We start from the raw sequence: 15,546 nt of genomic DNA, 5'->3' as shown, positions 1-15,546 counted from the left end.
TTCTATTTAAAAAGATTTGTTTTTGAGTAGTTAGTCATGTTAGTTCTTAACCCCATATTTATATATGCTTCTTTTAATAGAAAAAGCTGTATGTTACATGTTGTTAGCTGCATATATACAAATTATTAATAAGAAAATAATTCTAAATAATTATGTGCATGTTGTCGTAGTGGCATCACCTAATTTCAGCTACACCTGAAACTCTGATTGATATTGTCTCCTTAATAATTTTGCCCGTTGTGTTGCCTCTGTCCACTGAAGTACCATTCAAATATTAGCACATACCTGGTGTATTTCATAAAACAGCTGGTATACTATTTGTAACATTCAGTGGCAATTGGAGAACTTGATAAGCATAATTGGCTGATTGCAATATCCTGAAATTTCATCATAATTCTGAGTTTTATTTGGTGGTTTTTACAGTAGATGTCTACCATCCTGGCCAGCAAAACTGGTTTGTGTTGAGGATAGTCACATTAATTCAGACTTCAGTTCAGCTGTGTATGTGCGCATTCTTCTTGTTAAAATAACCGTGTATTTGCTGTGCTGGCAGACCTGTTAAACACCATAAAAATAATTGTAGGTGTGTTTTTTAAATGTTTTTAAACTATTTTTCAGTGACTCAGTTTTACTATATGATGCTGTGTGCTCCCAAATGAACACAATTAGAGGGAATTTCAGTTCAAGTGCCCTTTTAATTTACTTTAATTTTCTTTGCAGATCTCATAACAGACCCACAATAGCAGTTCTCTAAGGTTTTTTAATACTGATATTTATAGAATTCTTTGAGAACTGCTAAATATTGAAATAAAAGAACTTCATTTGTCTTACCTATCGGCAGACTCCCTGCTCTAATGCTGATCAAGGAGCTAATGAAGTCACTATCCCACTGCATGCCAGAGTGTCTCAGGGGAGCAGAAAGTCTGCAGATATGGCTGCTTTTACAGACCCTGCCGGGTGGATTAGAAAGATAAAAAGTATGCGAACTGAAAGGACCTCTATTTATATTTGGACATTTAAGCAGTTTGTCGTAAAGTTGGTCTTCTTTAAAGTTCTCATTTAACCATAAAGATTTTGGTAAACCCACCACCTAATGCACCTTAGTTTTGTCCCATCATGAAGTAATCTTAGTCACTGCTGACTGGCCCCCTCCTCCTTTCACATTATAGCAACATGTTTTCTTTTTCATGTAAATCTGCGTTACGGAACGATTATTTTAGGGTTTTAGAAGTTAGGAGTGGATCTAAGGAGGGACCTGTCACTATGGTGTCAAAAGGGAATATTTAAAAAGAAGTAATATCAAAAGTTAAAGGCATCACTATTCAATTACACTAAACTCAAGAGTTGTGGCCTGTGTGAAGGAAGCAAAGTTGAGAAGAGAAGCAAGACTTCTACATGATGTTACCTGACTTTATGTATGAAAATCAAGTATTTAAGTGCCTGCAGGCAGTGTAGTTATAATATTCACACAGATAGATCCAAGGAAAAGTTTGGTGCCTTCAAGGTGAATGGCAACTGCTCATCCTGCAAAGCTAATTTAAACCATATTTTGCCCTCAGCTATTCATACGGAACTTTCATGGAGTTACATGCATTTGCAGAGTCAAAATTTGATCCTTTGATTATGTCATATGCACAAAAACAGCTGAAACTGGTTAATTGTATTCATCTGCTCAGGACTAATATCAATTACTCTAGTTTGAATTTTTTTATTTCAGTTATGCAATTAATAGCTCGTTTTCAATTATAAACCCCTGCTGTATGTTCAGTAAGTAAGTCAGTAGTAATTACAAAATGCTCAGAAGGGAACTTGCTGAATCTAGAAAGGAGGAAAAATAATGTTCTATGAATCTAAAGACTGTCATCTTTGAAAACCTCTTGACCTTAGGTTAAGTGCCATCAGTACTGGCCAGAGCCTACAGGAAGCTCATCATATGGAAATTTCCAGATTACCTGCCATTCAGAGGAAGGAAATCCTGCTTATGTCTTCAGAGAGATGACACTGACTAACCTTGAGGTAAAACTATAATATAGTTATTAGTCAAATTCTGTGGAATCCTCAAAGTGGAATTACCTAACTGCGGACATTCTTTCCAGTTTTATAACACGTCCACATGTAGACTATTGACTATATCCAATTAATTGATAATTTTAAAATCCCATAGAAAATGAGTCTCAGTTTGAAAGATCTTATTTGGTGTGAATTATTTTCTTTTTTATGAATACATACCTTTTGTTCACAAAAAAGTTTTAGTGTTATCTTTTCAGGGAATTGAACAGAAATTTAATCTTGTTCTTGTTATGGGTACAGTGCAATATATTAGTCATATGGGAGAGTGTTTAATTATCTAAGAGCTTTTTGATCCAAGATAATCCTAAAGCTAAAGCCATGACAATAATTAAATAAGAAATTATTAGAGATTTATTTTAATATATTCCCTTGATCTTTTCCAAACAGCATTAGATTAGGATAGAAATTAGAAACTTTTCATTGTTGCTGCCTAGAAACACATTGTGTCTCTAAGGACAGTTTTCAGTAAACATTTCTTAATAGGGTAACAAACCACATTAAGAGGATAGTATTCCTAAAACAATGTCTTTAAGCTTCATCTTTTTAAATGAAAGCCTGGATTTCTGATATATGGTGGCAAAATTTATGGGGACAATTCTAAATGTTGGGAATATGCAGGTTCCATCTAAAAAAACTCTGGTTATGGGTAAGTATCCTTCATGTATTAACTTGAAGAAAAAGGATTTGCAGGTAGAACCAATTCCTAGTAACTTAGAAGACGAGAGAGGATTGATATTTTGAAAGACAGTGGCTCTGTTGAGGTGAAACAGTTACAGTTCTTCCAAAAATATACTTTTTGTAATTTTGACAGTTACCACAGATTGGCACAATAATAAGATTACCATTTTTTCGTCCCTTAAGTAAGATAAGAGCTCTGCACTGGTTGCTTTTGCATTTCCAGGTGCAATTCAGAGCGCAGATGATCATCTTTAAAACATCGAATGAAATGACTCCCCAACTAACTGAAACTTTCTGATATTGTACGCTTTTGCAGTAAAGATCAGTTGGGAAGTTCTCACTGTTGTTTATTGCAGCTGAATTATCCAAAACAGTCATTTTATCTGTAAAATTTCTCATAGAATAGGCCTATTCTCCCAGTGTTCTGTTGCATCTCAGATGTTGTACAGTATGTTTTATATATAAGTGAATAATAAGTCACAGAATGGCATCAGAAAGAATGAGATTCTCCTGAGAGAAATTACATCATAATTAATGGAGACTGCTAGTCAAATGGCTGTTATGGTGTAATTTTGCAAAAAGAAAAAAGGGGACAGCTGTATTTTTCTCTTTCAATTTTGAGAATTCCATGGGCAAGGGGTTACATGAATTTGAAGATGTAATACAGGAATATCTTCCAAAATTTTAGGATTTATGAGGCCTAGTCAGTGATCCTCCAAAAATAGGAGAAATCTGGGAATTTTTTTAGTATTACTTTGGTCTAGCAGGCATGTGGATGTGGTTGGGTGGAGAAGGCCTTCAGTAAACCAAATAAGTCAGGGTAGAAAATAAAGTTGTGCTGAGGCTGATACGTGGTGGAAGAAATCTTGGTTACTGTATATTTTGTAGTACTTTTTATGTAGTAAGTACTTAACTAGCTATTGATGTTTATTATAAATTAAATGTAATTCTGTAATCCTGACTGAGCACTTAATTAGTGCATCAAGAGGTACCTGTATTTCAGAAAGCTGAAATTTTCCTACTACACAGCTGCTTCTCCTGTTCCACTGTCTGGTCAATCTCTCTACATTTCAGCACTCTAGCACACACCTCAGTGTATACCACATGTAGCTGTAGATGTCTGTGGCCATGGCACTCAGGGTCTCGTCACCTGCTGGTCCCTCTCTTTCCATTTCCCTCGCCCATCTGCTTGCATAGCCCCTTTCCTTCCCTCTTTGCCTTTCCTAGACTCTCCTCTACTTAAGTTTTCTCTCATGCATACAGAATTGCCACCACATACCTCTGGCTCCACTTTCTGCAGTCTCCTCAGGTCATGTTTATTTTCCACATTCTTTAATCCCCCAATTCCCTGATTTTTTTTAAATTAGAAATTGTTATTATTTTAGGCTACCTGTTGTGTGTTCTGTTGTGGTTATGGTTAGAAAAGAGAGCACAAAAATAATATCTTCTTATTCAACAAGTTTGATCGGTGGGTGTATTCAGTTAGATGTGTTTCTTTTATAGACAAGGGCAAGTTTTTGACTATCTTTTACTCTTATTATTCCTGCAGTGCCAGCATAACTGAGAATGTGAGAGCTGGATTCTCTTCTGGCAAAATAATTGTTAACTAAGTTTCTGTTGCAGAATATTTTATTAGGAGTATGGAACAACTTCTGTATGAGGAGAGAATAAGACTGGAACTCTTCAGCTTGGAAGAGAGATGACTATGGGGGGATATACTTGAAGTCTATAAAATTATGACTGGTGCGGAGAAAGTAAATATGAGGAGTAAATAACACTTCCTTAACACAAGAATAGGGGTCACCAAATGAAATGAATAGGCAGCAGGTTTAAAACAAACAAAAGGAAGTATTTTTTCACACAACACACAGTCAGTCTGTGGAACTCATTGCCAGGGGATGTTGTGAAGGCCAAGACAATAACAGGATTCAAAAAAGAACTAGATAAATTCGTGAAGGATAGGTCCATCCATGGCTATTAGCCAGGATGGGCAGGGATGGTGTCCCTAGCCTCTGTTTGCCAGAAGCTGGGAATGGGCGATAGGGGATGGACCACTTGATGACTGCCTGTTCATTCCCTCTGTGGCACCTGGCATTGACCACTGTCAGAAGACAGATACTGAGCTAGATGGGCCACTTTTATATTCTTATGTATTGCTAATAATGTGTGAGGCAGAAAAGGCATAGCCTGATTTTTAAGATGCCTGGCTGTGTTTGGTACTGGGCATTAGAGGGAAAAAATCTTTTCACTTTAAAGTTGAGAAAATGTGATCTGCCATTTAGGTGCAGCAAACATGGAACCCATAGTACTACTTTTAGAAAATTGCTTTTCAGAGTAGAACTACACTTTAAAATAGCAATCTTCTCTTTCTTATGCATTATTAGTCATATCTCTTTGCTGCTTTGTTGAATTGGTATATGGTATTTCTGTCCAAATTGCACGTGGTTACTTATTTTACAATGCACTTTGGTAGTGAATTTTAGAAATGTATTCCAGCCCATTTCTGATGCATTATGTTTATATTATGGTAATAACTCGGAGCACTAGTCAGGATCAAGGTCTGATTGTACTAGGCACTATGTATAACAAAACAAGACTGTTTCTGCCCCAGAGAGCTCCACCAACAGACGGAGTGGATTGAAAAGATTAGATAACAGTAAAACAGACTTTAGCAGAAAAGCCAAAGTAATAGCTTGTCTGTTCTAGAGACGTACTCTGAATGGCTTATAAAGACATATTTGTGCCTTTTATTATTGTTTATAAGGAAAAATAGGATTCTAAAATATGTATTGGCAAATAATTAATATTCATAAAGTGCTTTGAGATGTCTAAATGAGAGATAATTATGCGAGTATAGTTGATTCTCTGTTTTTTTTATTATGAAGTCTGAATTACATTTGAACAAATTTTGTATTCCTGATTAGAAAAATGAAACTCGTCAGCTCACCCAGATCCAGTATGTAGCATGGCCTGATCATGGGGTTCCTGATGATTCCAGTGACTTCCTGGATTTTGTGTGTCTTGTACGAAAAAAGAGAGCTGGCAGAGAAGAACCTGTTGTTGTTCATTGCAGGTATTTGTTTTTTCTAACTTTCATAAATAGTCTGACTGAATGCCTCTTATCACATGCTTTCTTCTGTATTTTATTTAGTCTTTTATTGTTCACCATTTCTGATTAAATTCAATTATAAATTTCATTGAGTTCCTGTTAAAGGAAAGAGACAAGGGGATTTAAAATTTGAATTGAACAGTTATCCATAATTCTCTATACCTTTTGCTATTAGCATCACAGTTGAGTGAGCAGTTTTCAGAATCAAATGCACTGTCTTGTTTCATATAGGTAAAATGCCTGTGGATAGGTTAGTAATGATCATGGTAATTCTAGAGGGAGACGAAACCACTTCCCATTTAGGAAACTGCTATACATACAGTGCCTGTGAACTGCAAAATTCAAAAAGAACTGGATAAATCTTATATCCATAAGGACAAGATCTCTCTCTTTCTATCTTGTACAATAGTGACATAAATCACTTTTTCACTAAAGTCTGTCTTCTCTACAGTACTGAATAGTTGTGTATCCATATTTACCAGATTCAAATACTTAACATTTGTTTACTTTGACATGAATGAAAACAACTGTATTCATGTTTTCTTTAAGGTGTATTTCAGATTTACATAGACTATTAATGTGCTGTTCTTATTAAATAGTTTTTAGTGACAGTTAACATTTTATCATTCACATTTAGAATCCATCTAACACAGAATCTCCACAGCACTTAATGTAAGTAGAAGGAATAATAGTTAATGCCAAATTTTGTCTTCAAATCAACATGCACATCACCCAATGACTTCTTTGAGAATTGCAGGCATACATATGTGAATAGACTTTGGCCCTTTCATCTTCAAAATGCTGTATAAACAGTAACCCTTACAATCTAACCTGTCAAGTAATATACCCATTTTATAGGTGAGGAAACAGAGGCTAAAGGGACACCGTGAACTTAACTTAATTTTTTTATCTACTGTTTTTACACGTAAGACCTAAGATTATTATAACTGGATGTCTCGGTGCACTACTCACCACTGCGGCACCTCCTGCTGGTCATCTCAGGAAACTAGTGTGTCCAGCCTCCGGAGTGCCCTCTTCAGTCCGATGTCCCCTGCCTCTGGCCCCCTTGTCTTTTGCGTGCTGCCCCCTGGCAATATCCCTGCAGTCTCAGGGTCTCCCCACCCAGGAGAACCCCCAACCTTCTATCCCCACCTTGCCTCAGTCATGAGCTACTGCTAGGCACCATCTAGCCCCTGCTCACTGGGGCAGACTGCAGTGTAAAAGCCACTCATCATAGGCAAGGGGGGTTTGGACCTGCTGCCTTTGCCTTCCCATGGGCTGCCCCCTGCGACCCCAGTACCTAATTGGCCTTCCACTAGGTCGCAACCTGTGGGGTTTCCAGGCCGGAGCTCCCCAGCTCCCTGGGCCTTCCCCCAGCTCTGCTCCACTCCAGGTACCATCTTTCTACTCCCTGCAGCCAGGTCCCTCCCTCTCAAAACTAGAGAGAGTCTGTCTCTGGCCTCAGCCCTCTTAAAGGGCCAGCTGGGCCCTCATTAAGCCAGCCTTGGCCTGATTGGGGCATGGCTTCCAGCTGAAGCTGCTTTCCCCAATCAGCCCCGCTTTTCCTTCCCTGCTACAGCTCTCTCCCTGGGCTGTTTTAAGCCTTTTAAGGCAGGAGTGAGTGACCACCCCACTACACTGGAAAAGATTAGAGCAAAAATTGTTGGTTTTTTCCCCAGTATGTTTACTTTGTGCATTTGACAGCCTCTTGTGTATTGTCAGTTTCTCCTGGTTTTGTCTGGGTCTTTCACACAGGAATGGGAGGGAAATACATTTTCTTCTGCCCAAGGCAAAGCTTGGACACTGTGGCAGTGCAGAATACCAACACTTCTTTTTCTCCAGAATCTTAACTTTAAAGGTTTTTTCGTTTGTTTGTTTTTTTTAAAGTATATTTCTAGCTAAAGTATGTGATTGCAAAGAAAACTTCAAAAGTGTGAACTAGGAATTACTGTTGCAGAGACTGAGGCCATGTCTGTATTTACAAGCTTACAGCCAAAGAGCTGTACTGATACAGCTGAGCTGCTACAAGAGCACTTGTGTAGCTGCGTTACGCCAATGGGAGAGAGCTCTCCTGTCGACATAATAAAATCAGCTCGATGAGCGGTGGTAGCTCTCCTGCCGACATAGCGCTGTGCAGATGAGCACTTGTGCCGGCAAAACTTATGTCACTCAGGGGAGTGGTTTTTTCACACCTCTGAGCAACAAAAGTTTTGCCAACATATGTGCTAGTGTAGACATGGCGCTAGTTTGCAGAGAGCCTAGAATAATACCTCTGGGAGGTGTCAAGTGCCTCATTCATCTCAGGGAGGTGTTAATTCAGCTGCCCGATGGTGAAAACTTTAATGACAGCACTGATAGCTATTTCATGCTTCATGTAAGAAAAGAGAGGGAGGGTCACAGACCTTGCACAATTTACTGTGTGTGATGTATCATGAGGGTAACTCAGGTGAGTGGCATTTTAGAGATACTATCACATTTCTTCTTCAGTCAAGAAGGACCCATACCCAGGGGACTCAAGCTCAAGGATTCTAGGGATGTCATGTGATGCACATATTTTGAATATCTGCCAAGTCTACTGCGGTGATTTCTCGTTTCGACAGCTAACCTGGCTGGCACTTACTTTCTTGTAAGAGCATGGAAGAATACCACCACCTTTTTTTCTCTCCAGTTTGATCCCAGGAAAATAGAAAAAACTGCAGATCCATTAGAGTGAATCTTGCCTTCCTTGCAATAATAGACACAAGTGATTGTAAAGCCACAAAAATTGGCAGGAAAAACTTTGTATATGAAACTACATTGAGTTATGTTTTTTTAAACTGGTGTCCAACTCTCTTAGAATACAGTACTTATGCCACAAAACTATTAATGTGTGGCCTAGACAGACCAAAAAGAGTTAATATCAGCCATTTAAAAATCTGTATATCTGAACACTAATTGCTGCTAAGGGAGAACTATAGAGAGAGAAATTGTCAACATTTATGTTCTTTGCAAATCAGTGACTTCCCAGTAAATAACTGTTGCTTCCTCGGGTAGTGTCCCTATGGGTGCTCCACTGTAGGTGCTCATGCGGCCCTGCACTGCTGATCGGAGAATTTTGGTAGCAGTGTCCATTTGGCCTGCACATATGTTGTCTCCTCCTCGTGCTCTACCACAAGGCTAACCAGCCTTGCAGGGGAGAACCCTTTCAGTTTCTTCTCAACCACCCCTGGCTAGAGACAAAGCTATTAGCTGTCCGTTCATCAGATTGTTAACCCTATTGTTCTAACTTAATCTTTCTTTTGTGAGTTTAGAGTTTCATTTGTTTTTTTCCTTAAAAAAAAAAAACAAAAAAAAAAACAACCCCCTCCCCCACAAACTTTATTTACTACTTCCCCTTTTTCTGGGAACTACCCCTGTGTGGGGTATGCCTGGTTCACTGAAGTTTAAGAGGTGCCTCTCCTGTAAACAGGCCATTCCTTAATGGACGGATATTCCTATTGTGTCCGTTGCCTCAGGGAAAGCCATTTTCCCCAGAAGTGTGTTTTTTGTCAACAGCTGAAGCTGTGGTCTCGAAAGGACAGAGAGCTGAGACTAACACACCTTCTAATGCAAGCAGCTCTCCAGCCACCTGGAGACTTGCATCAAGATTCACCTGGAAGATAGGAAGCTTCACCTAACTAGACTGCCCTTTGAACCCATTGCCACTCGTTTGCTCCCATACCTGTTTATGAAGACAGCATTCCTGGTGGCAATCACCTTAGCGAGGAGACTTGGGGAGATAGCAGCACTGATGGCACACTGTCCTAATACAGTTCTTTCAGAAAAAGGTTATTCTCTGACCACACTCCACAAGGTTGATTTCCTCCTCTGTCACATTCCTGAAGAATGTCCCTGTCTTGGAAATCTGCCGGGAAGCAGTTTAGACATCTGTGCATACCTTTGCAGAACACTTGTGATTACTGGGGGACTCTGCTTCCGGCACTATCTTTGGCTCCACAGTATTACCATTCATAGCAGACTCAACTCTGAAGCCCCAGCCTCCTCCCATTAGGGATACTGCTTGGAAGTCACTTATAGTGAAACATCCATAGGGACACTAGTTGAAGAAGAAAAGGAAGTTAGTCACCTTGTGCAGTAACTTGTTCTTTGAGATGTGTGTTGCTATGGATGCTCCATGACCCACCCTTCTTCCCTCCACTTCAGAGTTCTTGTCAGGGACTCTGTGGTAGAGAAGGAACTGATGGAGGTTCGCCAGGCAATGGTGATTAGCTCATGGCAGAATATGAAGAGGGGACAGTACATGTGTGGGCCGAACAGACACTGCTACCAAAGTTCTCCAATCAACAGCTCAGGGATGCAAGCACACCTACAGTGGAGCATCCATAGGGGGACATCTCTCGAAAAACCATCATTACTGCACAAGATGAATAACTTCCTCTTCCTCTGCTTTGTTATCAAACAGCTTAACATATGGGAAATGAAAGAGTGCTAATCTGAATTATAAGGACTAATTCTGTTTTAGGGTTGGATACATTTTTTCTAATTTTCTAAAATAATTGTATTCTTTCTAATGAAGGATACACTAAATCTTGGTACAGTGCATATATATCTTGATATTTGGAGCATTATCCATAGGAATCCTGAGTATATTCCTAACTTCTTTTTGTTGAGCAGTTTTTCATACAATATTGTATTTGCCCCTAATGATAAAGTTCTATTCAAACCACTACATTATATGGTAACCTTTGATGCCACCTTCTGGACAGAATTATAAAGGAACATATTAAAGTTTTGTAGAATATTTAAATTCTAAATTGTATTAAAAATAAAACTGATCAAGATAAGTTACAGTTTCTTTATTAATGTGTACTTATAAGATTCAATTTGTTTAAAAGCAAACATTTTCACTTTGGTCTGAAACACCTTCAAACTGTATCATTTAAGGTACATATAATGACGCAAATACAGGTTCCCAATCATGTTGACAAATGGAAAACACTGGTTTCCCGACAGTACCAAGTGTTTATTTTATTGTAATTTCTCTTAATATGAAACATTTTAATTTAAAACAACATGTTTACCATGCTCAAGAGTAAATTGCCTCAGTTTTAGGTGTTCTCTGAGGTTTCTTAACTCCGGAAGAGTGTGTACATACACATAAAGAAATTAAAAGCAAGCCTTTTTTGTTTTTAATTTTGAATAAATATCCTTTCTGTAAGACTTCTCACTATTTTGCCACTTGGGAACCTTCATGTTGTAGTTTATCTTTTATTATAAAGATGTTGAGATTAGGCGGGTTTTTTTATGTAGACACATCCTTTTTCGTGTACAGAAGCAGGATCCTGCTAATGCTTACCTTCTGAAGCATAGATTCCTAACTGGAGATTATTTTATTTCAAGTTTAAACATTTTGTCACCAACTTTTGGTTAGTACATTTCCTATTTATTTATTTTTTTACAAGCCAAGGCTTTAGGCCAGCTTCTCCACTCCTTTAAGAGCAAAGTTCAGTGCAGGAATGGAGTGGAGGGACCAAGGCTAGCATGCCATCCAACTGCCCTGGGAGCCAGTTCTAACAACTATAGGGGCATTTTATGCCATCTGAGCAGCATAAAGTAGAACACAGAATCTAGCTCTTCATCTTCAATGCATAGTACTTCAGCACTATGCATTGTAATCTCAGCTGGGAATTCACTTCTGATGCCCTGCTATGTGACCATGTCATTAAATAAGTCCGTAGTGATTGTCTAAAAAAAATACTACTACACAGTGTAGTTGTGGATTTTTAGACATCTGCTCTGACCAGCCAAAATGTGTCCTGCGCAGCTGCTGGCCTCCAAAGAGACTGCTGTCTGTCCAGCAGTGGCAACTTCTCTCTATTCCAAGTTATTTGTCCAGAGAAACAGCAGGATGGTGTTAATTTCAGCATAATTCAGTTACCCAAGCTGGCCGACTTCACAGGGTTAGTCATAGAATGCACCTGTTCAGTTACCACATACAGCAGTCAAGCTAATTGGGGTTGGTGTTGTCCTAATGTGGAAGATGGGACAGGAGTTATTCAGTAAAAAGCTTCTAATGGGGTATCGTGAACTGAAGCACCCCCTCACTGCCTGATGATTCTGAAATGAACCATTTGCCACAGTGAAGAAAGAGGGAGCTTATTAGGCTGAAGGACCTTTAAAAAAAAATAATTTGAAGGGAACTGGAGTATGCCCTCATGGCACGGTATAAGGGACACCTCTGGCTCCCCCCACGCTCAGTTCCTTCTTGCCCCCAGTGACAGTGCACAGAACATTCACTGCTTTTACTAGTATTGCTTAGGCTTCGTTCGTACGAACTGGAGTTCTTGTACATAGTTAGTAGTTGAGTTAGTTAGCCCTTAGCAATAGTTAGTTTTGTTAGACTTGTCGGGGACTTAGCCATGGGTCAGGGAATGCCCTGTCCCCATTCTTTAAGCCCTGCGATCACTGCCAACGGCCCATGCCCATGAGCGATCTGCGTAGTAGCTGTCTTAGGTGCCTTGATGAAGGGCACATAAGTGATAAGTGTCGTATCTGCAAGTCCTTTAAACCTAGGACTAAGAAAGACTGCGAGATTAGACTCATAGCACTCCTGATGGAATCGGCGCTCACTCTGGCCCCGGAGCAGAGGTCCAACTTGGCACACAGCACCATGGCAAGCCATTTCAATGAGCCGGCACCGATCCCTGTCCATGGCCCCAGCCAAGAAGTCGAAAAAGGCCGGTAGGGGACGGTCTCCTATTCCACGCAAGGGGAAGGACAGGGCTGGGTGTGAGCTAAGACCCACACCGGGCAACTCATCTCCCCCATCAGGATGTTGGGCCTCAGCGCATGTCAAGCAATGCAGCCCACCCCATTCCTCGCCTGAAGGCCTGGACACAGGGACGGACCTTTGTCAGCTTCAGGTGCCATATATTTCTGAAGCACTCCAGGCTGTGCAGGAGATCCTGACGCTCCCAGTGCTGCCCACACTGGCCTCATCGGTGCCCAGACCTCACGACCTTGGAACCTTTCATCTGCCTTTACCCCAGTGGCACCATTCCCCATCGCGGGGGACATCCTGCCACCGTTCACCTGCTTGAAGCCGTCATGCCTCAGAGTTAGGGAGGCATACGCATTGGAGCCCTCTGTGGTCACTGGACCCTGGGCACCGGCCGTGGGATTTGAGGCGGACCTTGCCGGTTACCTGGCGCAGACCCATGGAGGCATGTGCTCCCCGGCAGGAACGTCAGGACCAGCCCTTCGTGTTGCAGAACACCGTTACAGATCCAGGGAACGATCAGAAGACTGGAGTCACAGGCCCCGCCAACAATCCCTGAGATGGGTGTCACCGTATTAGGGGAGATCCCCCCCAGCGCCTGGCCTATTATACCTCAGGTCCCGCTCCTCATCCCGGTACTGGTCTCGAAGCACTAGGCACGGATCGCCAGTCTTCCATCCCCGAGGTCCCCGCAGAGGTGCATGTCCCACTCGGACCAGTCCTTCTCTAGGCTTGACCATGATTATTCTCAGGCACAGAGTTGCCGCTCCAATGGATCCTGGTCACCGGGTAGCAATTGCTCCAGATATGGCTCCGGTACGGAGCAAGGCTCCACATCAGCGGGACAGCCTCGCAGACTCTTAGTGCTGTGTGCACCATTGGTACCAAAACCTGCCCAGTGGCTGGCCCTGTGGTACCAGCCTCCTCTTCGTCATCACTGGACAAGGCCATCACAGAGCCCCCTCACCCAGTTCCTCAGATGACGCTAAGGCACACCAGGAGCTGCTGAAGAGGGTCATGTCCAACCTTTACCTGCAGGTGGAGGAGTTGGAGGAGCAATCAGACTCCCTGTTCAACATCCTCTCCTTCACAGGCCCTGCTAGGGTGCCTCTTCCCTTCATGAAGGGCTATAAAAGATATCCAATACCTTGTGGCAAACCCCCTCCTTTCTGTTCCCCATTTCCAAATGGGCAGAGCATACACACGAATACCTTTACTCCCATCTTGCTCCAAATTCCCTGGTGGTTGAGACAGTTAACTACAGGGAACTCCAGGGGCAACCCAGAGCTACCCCAAAAAATAAAGTTTCCAGGAGACTGCACTTGTTCAGATGGAAAATTTATTCCTCGTCTAGCTTACAGTTGAATGTGGCCAATTACCAGTCCCGTCTTGCTCGCTATGACTTTAATATGTGGCAAACCGCATCCAACTTCAAGAATGCCCTCCCAGAAGGTTTTTGTAAAGATTTCCAGGCAATCCTCGATGAGGGACACGGCTGCTGACAGGGTGGCCGTTCAAGCGGCGGCAGACTCTGCCACCTGCATCCTGGTGTACGCCATTTCCATGCAGCAAGCATCCTAGCTGCTCCTTTCTGGGTTGTCCTCCGAGGGTCAGCAGTCGATTCAGGACCTCCCCTTTGATGGCCAGGCCCTGTTTGCGAAGCAGATGGGACAACAAATTACATGGGCTGAAGGATTCCTGAACCACCCCAGGACTCTACATTCTAGGCCCGGCACGTAAGCGTTTCAAACTGCAGCTACCCTAGGGGCAAGAAAGCCAGCCCCAGTAGGACCCACTGCACAAAAAACCCAAGGGCTATAGACAGCATGCAAGCCACCCTGCCCCCACCCTCTGCCCAGTCAGGCTCGAACCGCTCCAAGCAAGGAGCTAAAAAGTCATTTTGAGGGCATGCCCTAGAGGGACCTACCAGTCTATTCCCTGGATCCAATTTTCCCAATTTTTTGCAGTCGCCTTTTCTTTTTCCTCCCAGCATGGTCAGCAATAACTTCAGACTGCTGAGTCTTCAGTATGGTGGCACGTGGTTATATCCTCCAATTTATTTCCACACCCCCACTTTCCTGTCCATCTTCAGGGACTCTTCTCTCAAGAATCTTCTTGAGCAGGATGTTCAGGGATTCTTACAGCTGGGGGCAGTGGAGAAAGTCCTGCCTCCTTATTGGAACAAGAGTTTCTGTTCCTGGTATTTTCTGATCCCAAAGGCTAAGGGTGGTCTGCGTCCCATACATGACCTGCGAGACCTCAACAGATACCTAAAGACTAAAGTTTCGCATAGTCTACTAGCCTCCATTATCCCCTCCTTGGATCTGGGAGACTGGTATGCTGCCCTTGATCTGAAAGTTGCATATTTTCACGTAGCGATCTTCCCAGGCTCACTACCAGTTTGTAGTCCTTCCATTTGGCCTGGTACAGCACCAAGGGTGTTTACCAAGTGCATGTCTGTAGTTGCGGCCTACCTCAGGCTTAAGCATATCCAGATTTACCCGTACCTCAATGACTGGCTGGTCAAAGGCAGCTCCAAGGCTCAGGTCCAACCCGATGTCGCTGTACTACAAGCCACATGCCACTCCTTGGGATTACTGGTCAACCACAAAAAGTCCATGTTTGTTCCAGTTCAAAGGATAGAATTCATCTGGGCCATGCTAAACTCAACCCAGGTGAGAGCATTTCAGCCATTAGACAAGTTTCAGGACCTGACAGACCTCATCACGGAAGTATCCGCATTTTTCCTGAAATTGGCTAGGGTGTGCCTGTGCCTGGACACATGGCAGCTTGCACACATGTGGTCTGCCAGGCCAGGTAGTCCGCATATGGCCCCTGCAGCAATGGCTGGCATCGACCTATTCCCAATCCAGGGACCACGTGGAGAAGACTGTCACCATTCCCCTGGGATGGTCTAGACAGTATTTGGTCC

The 15,546-nt window shown here is 42.1% G+C and overlaps 1 protein-coding gene across 1 annotated transcript in view; it reads left to right on the top strand.

Annotated features, from left to right (window-relative positions):
* PTPN4 (protein tyrosine phosphatase non-receptor type 4) overlaps positions 1 to 15,546 on the top strand; it is a 204,525-nt gene that overhangs the window by 174,329 nt on the left and 14,650 nt on the right. Inside the window, 2 exon segments of the mRNA XM_032795835.2 lie at positions 1,888 to 2,016; positions 5,673 to 5,821. Of these exon segments, the coding sequence (XP_032651726.1) occupies positions 1,888 to 2,016; positions 5,673 to 5,821 (278 nt within the window).

This window comes from Chelonoidis abingdonii, chromosome 10 (genome assembly GCF_003597395.2).
Source record: "Chelonoidis abingdonii isolate Lonesome George chromosome 10, CheloAbing_2.0, whole genome shotgun sequence".
Lineage (NCBI taxonomy): Eukaryota > Metazoa > Chordata > Testudines > Testudinidae > Chelonoidis > Chelonoidis abingdonii.
Note: the sequence above shows the minus strand (reverse complement) of the source record. Positions and strands in the feature narration are given on the sequence as shown.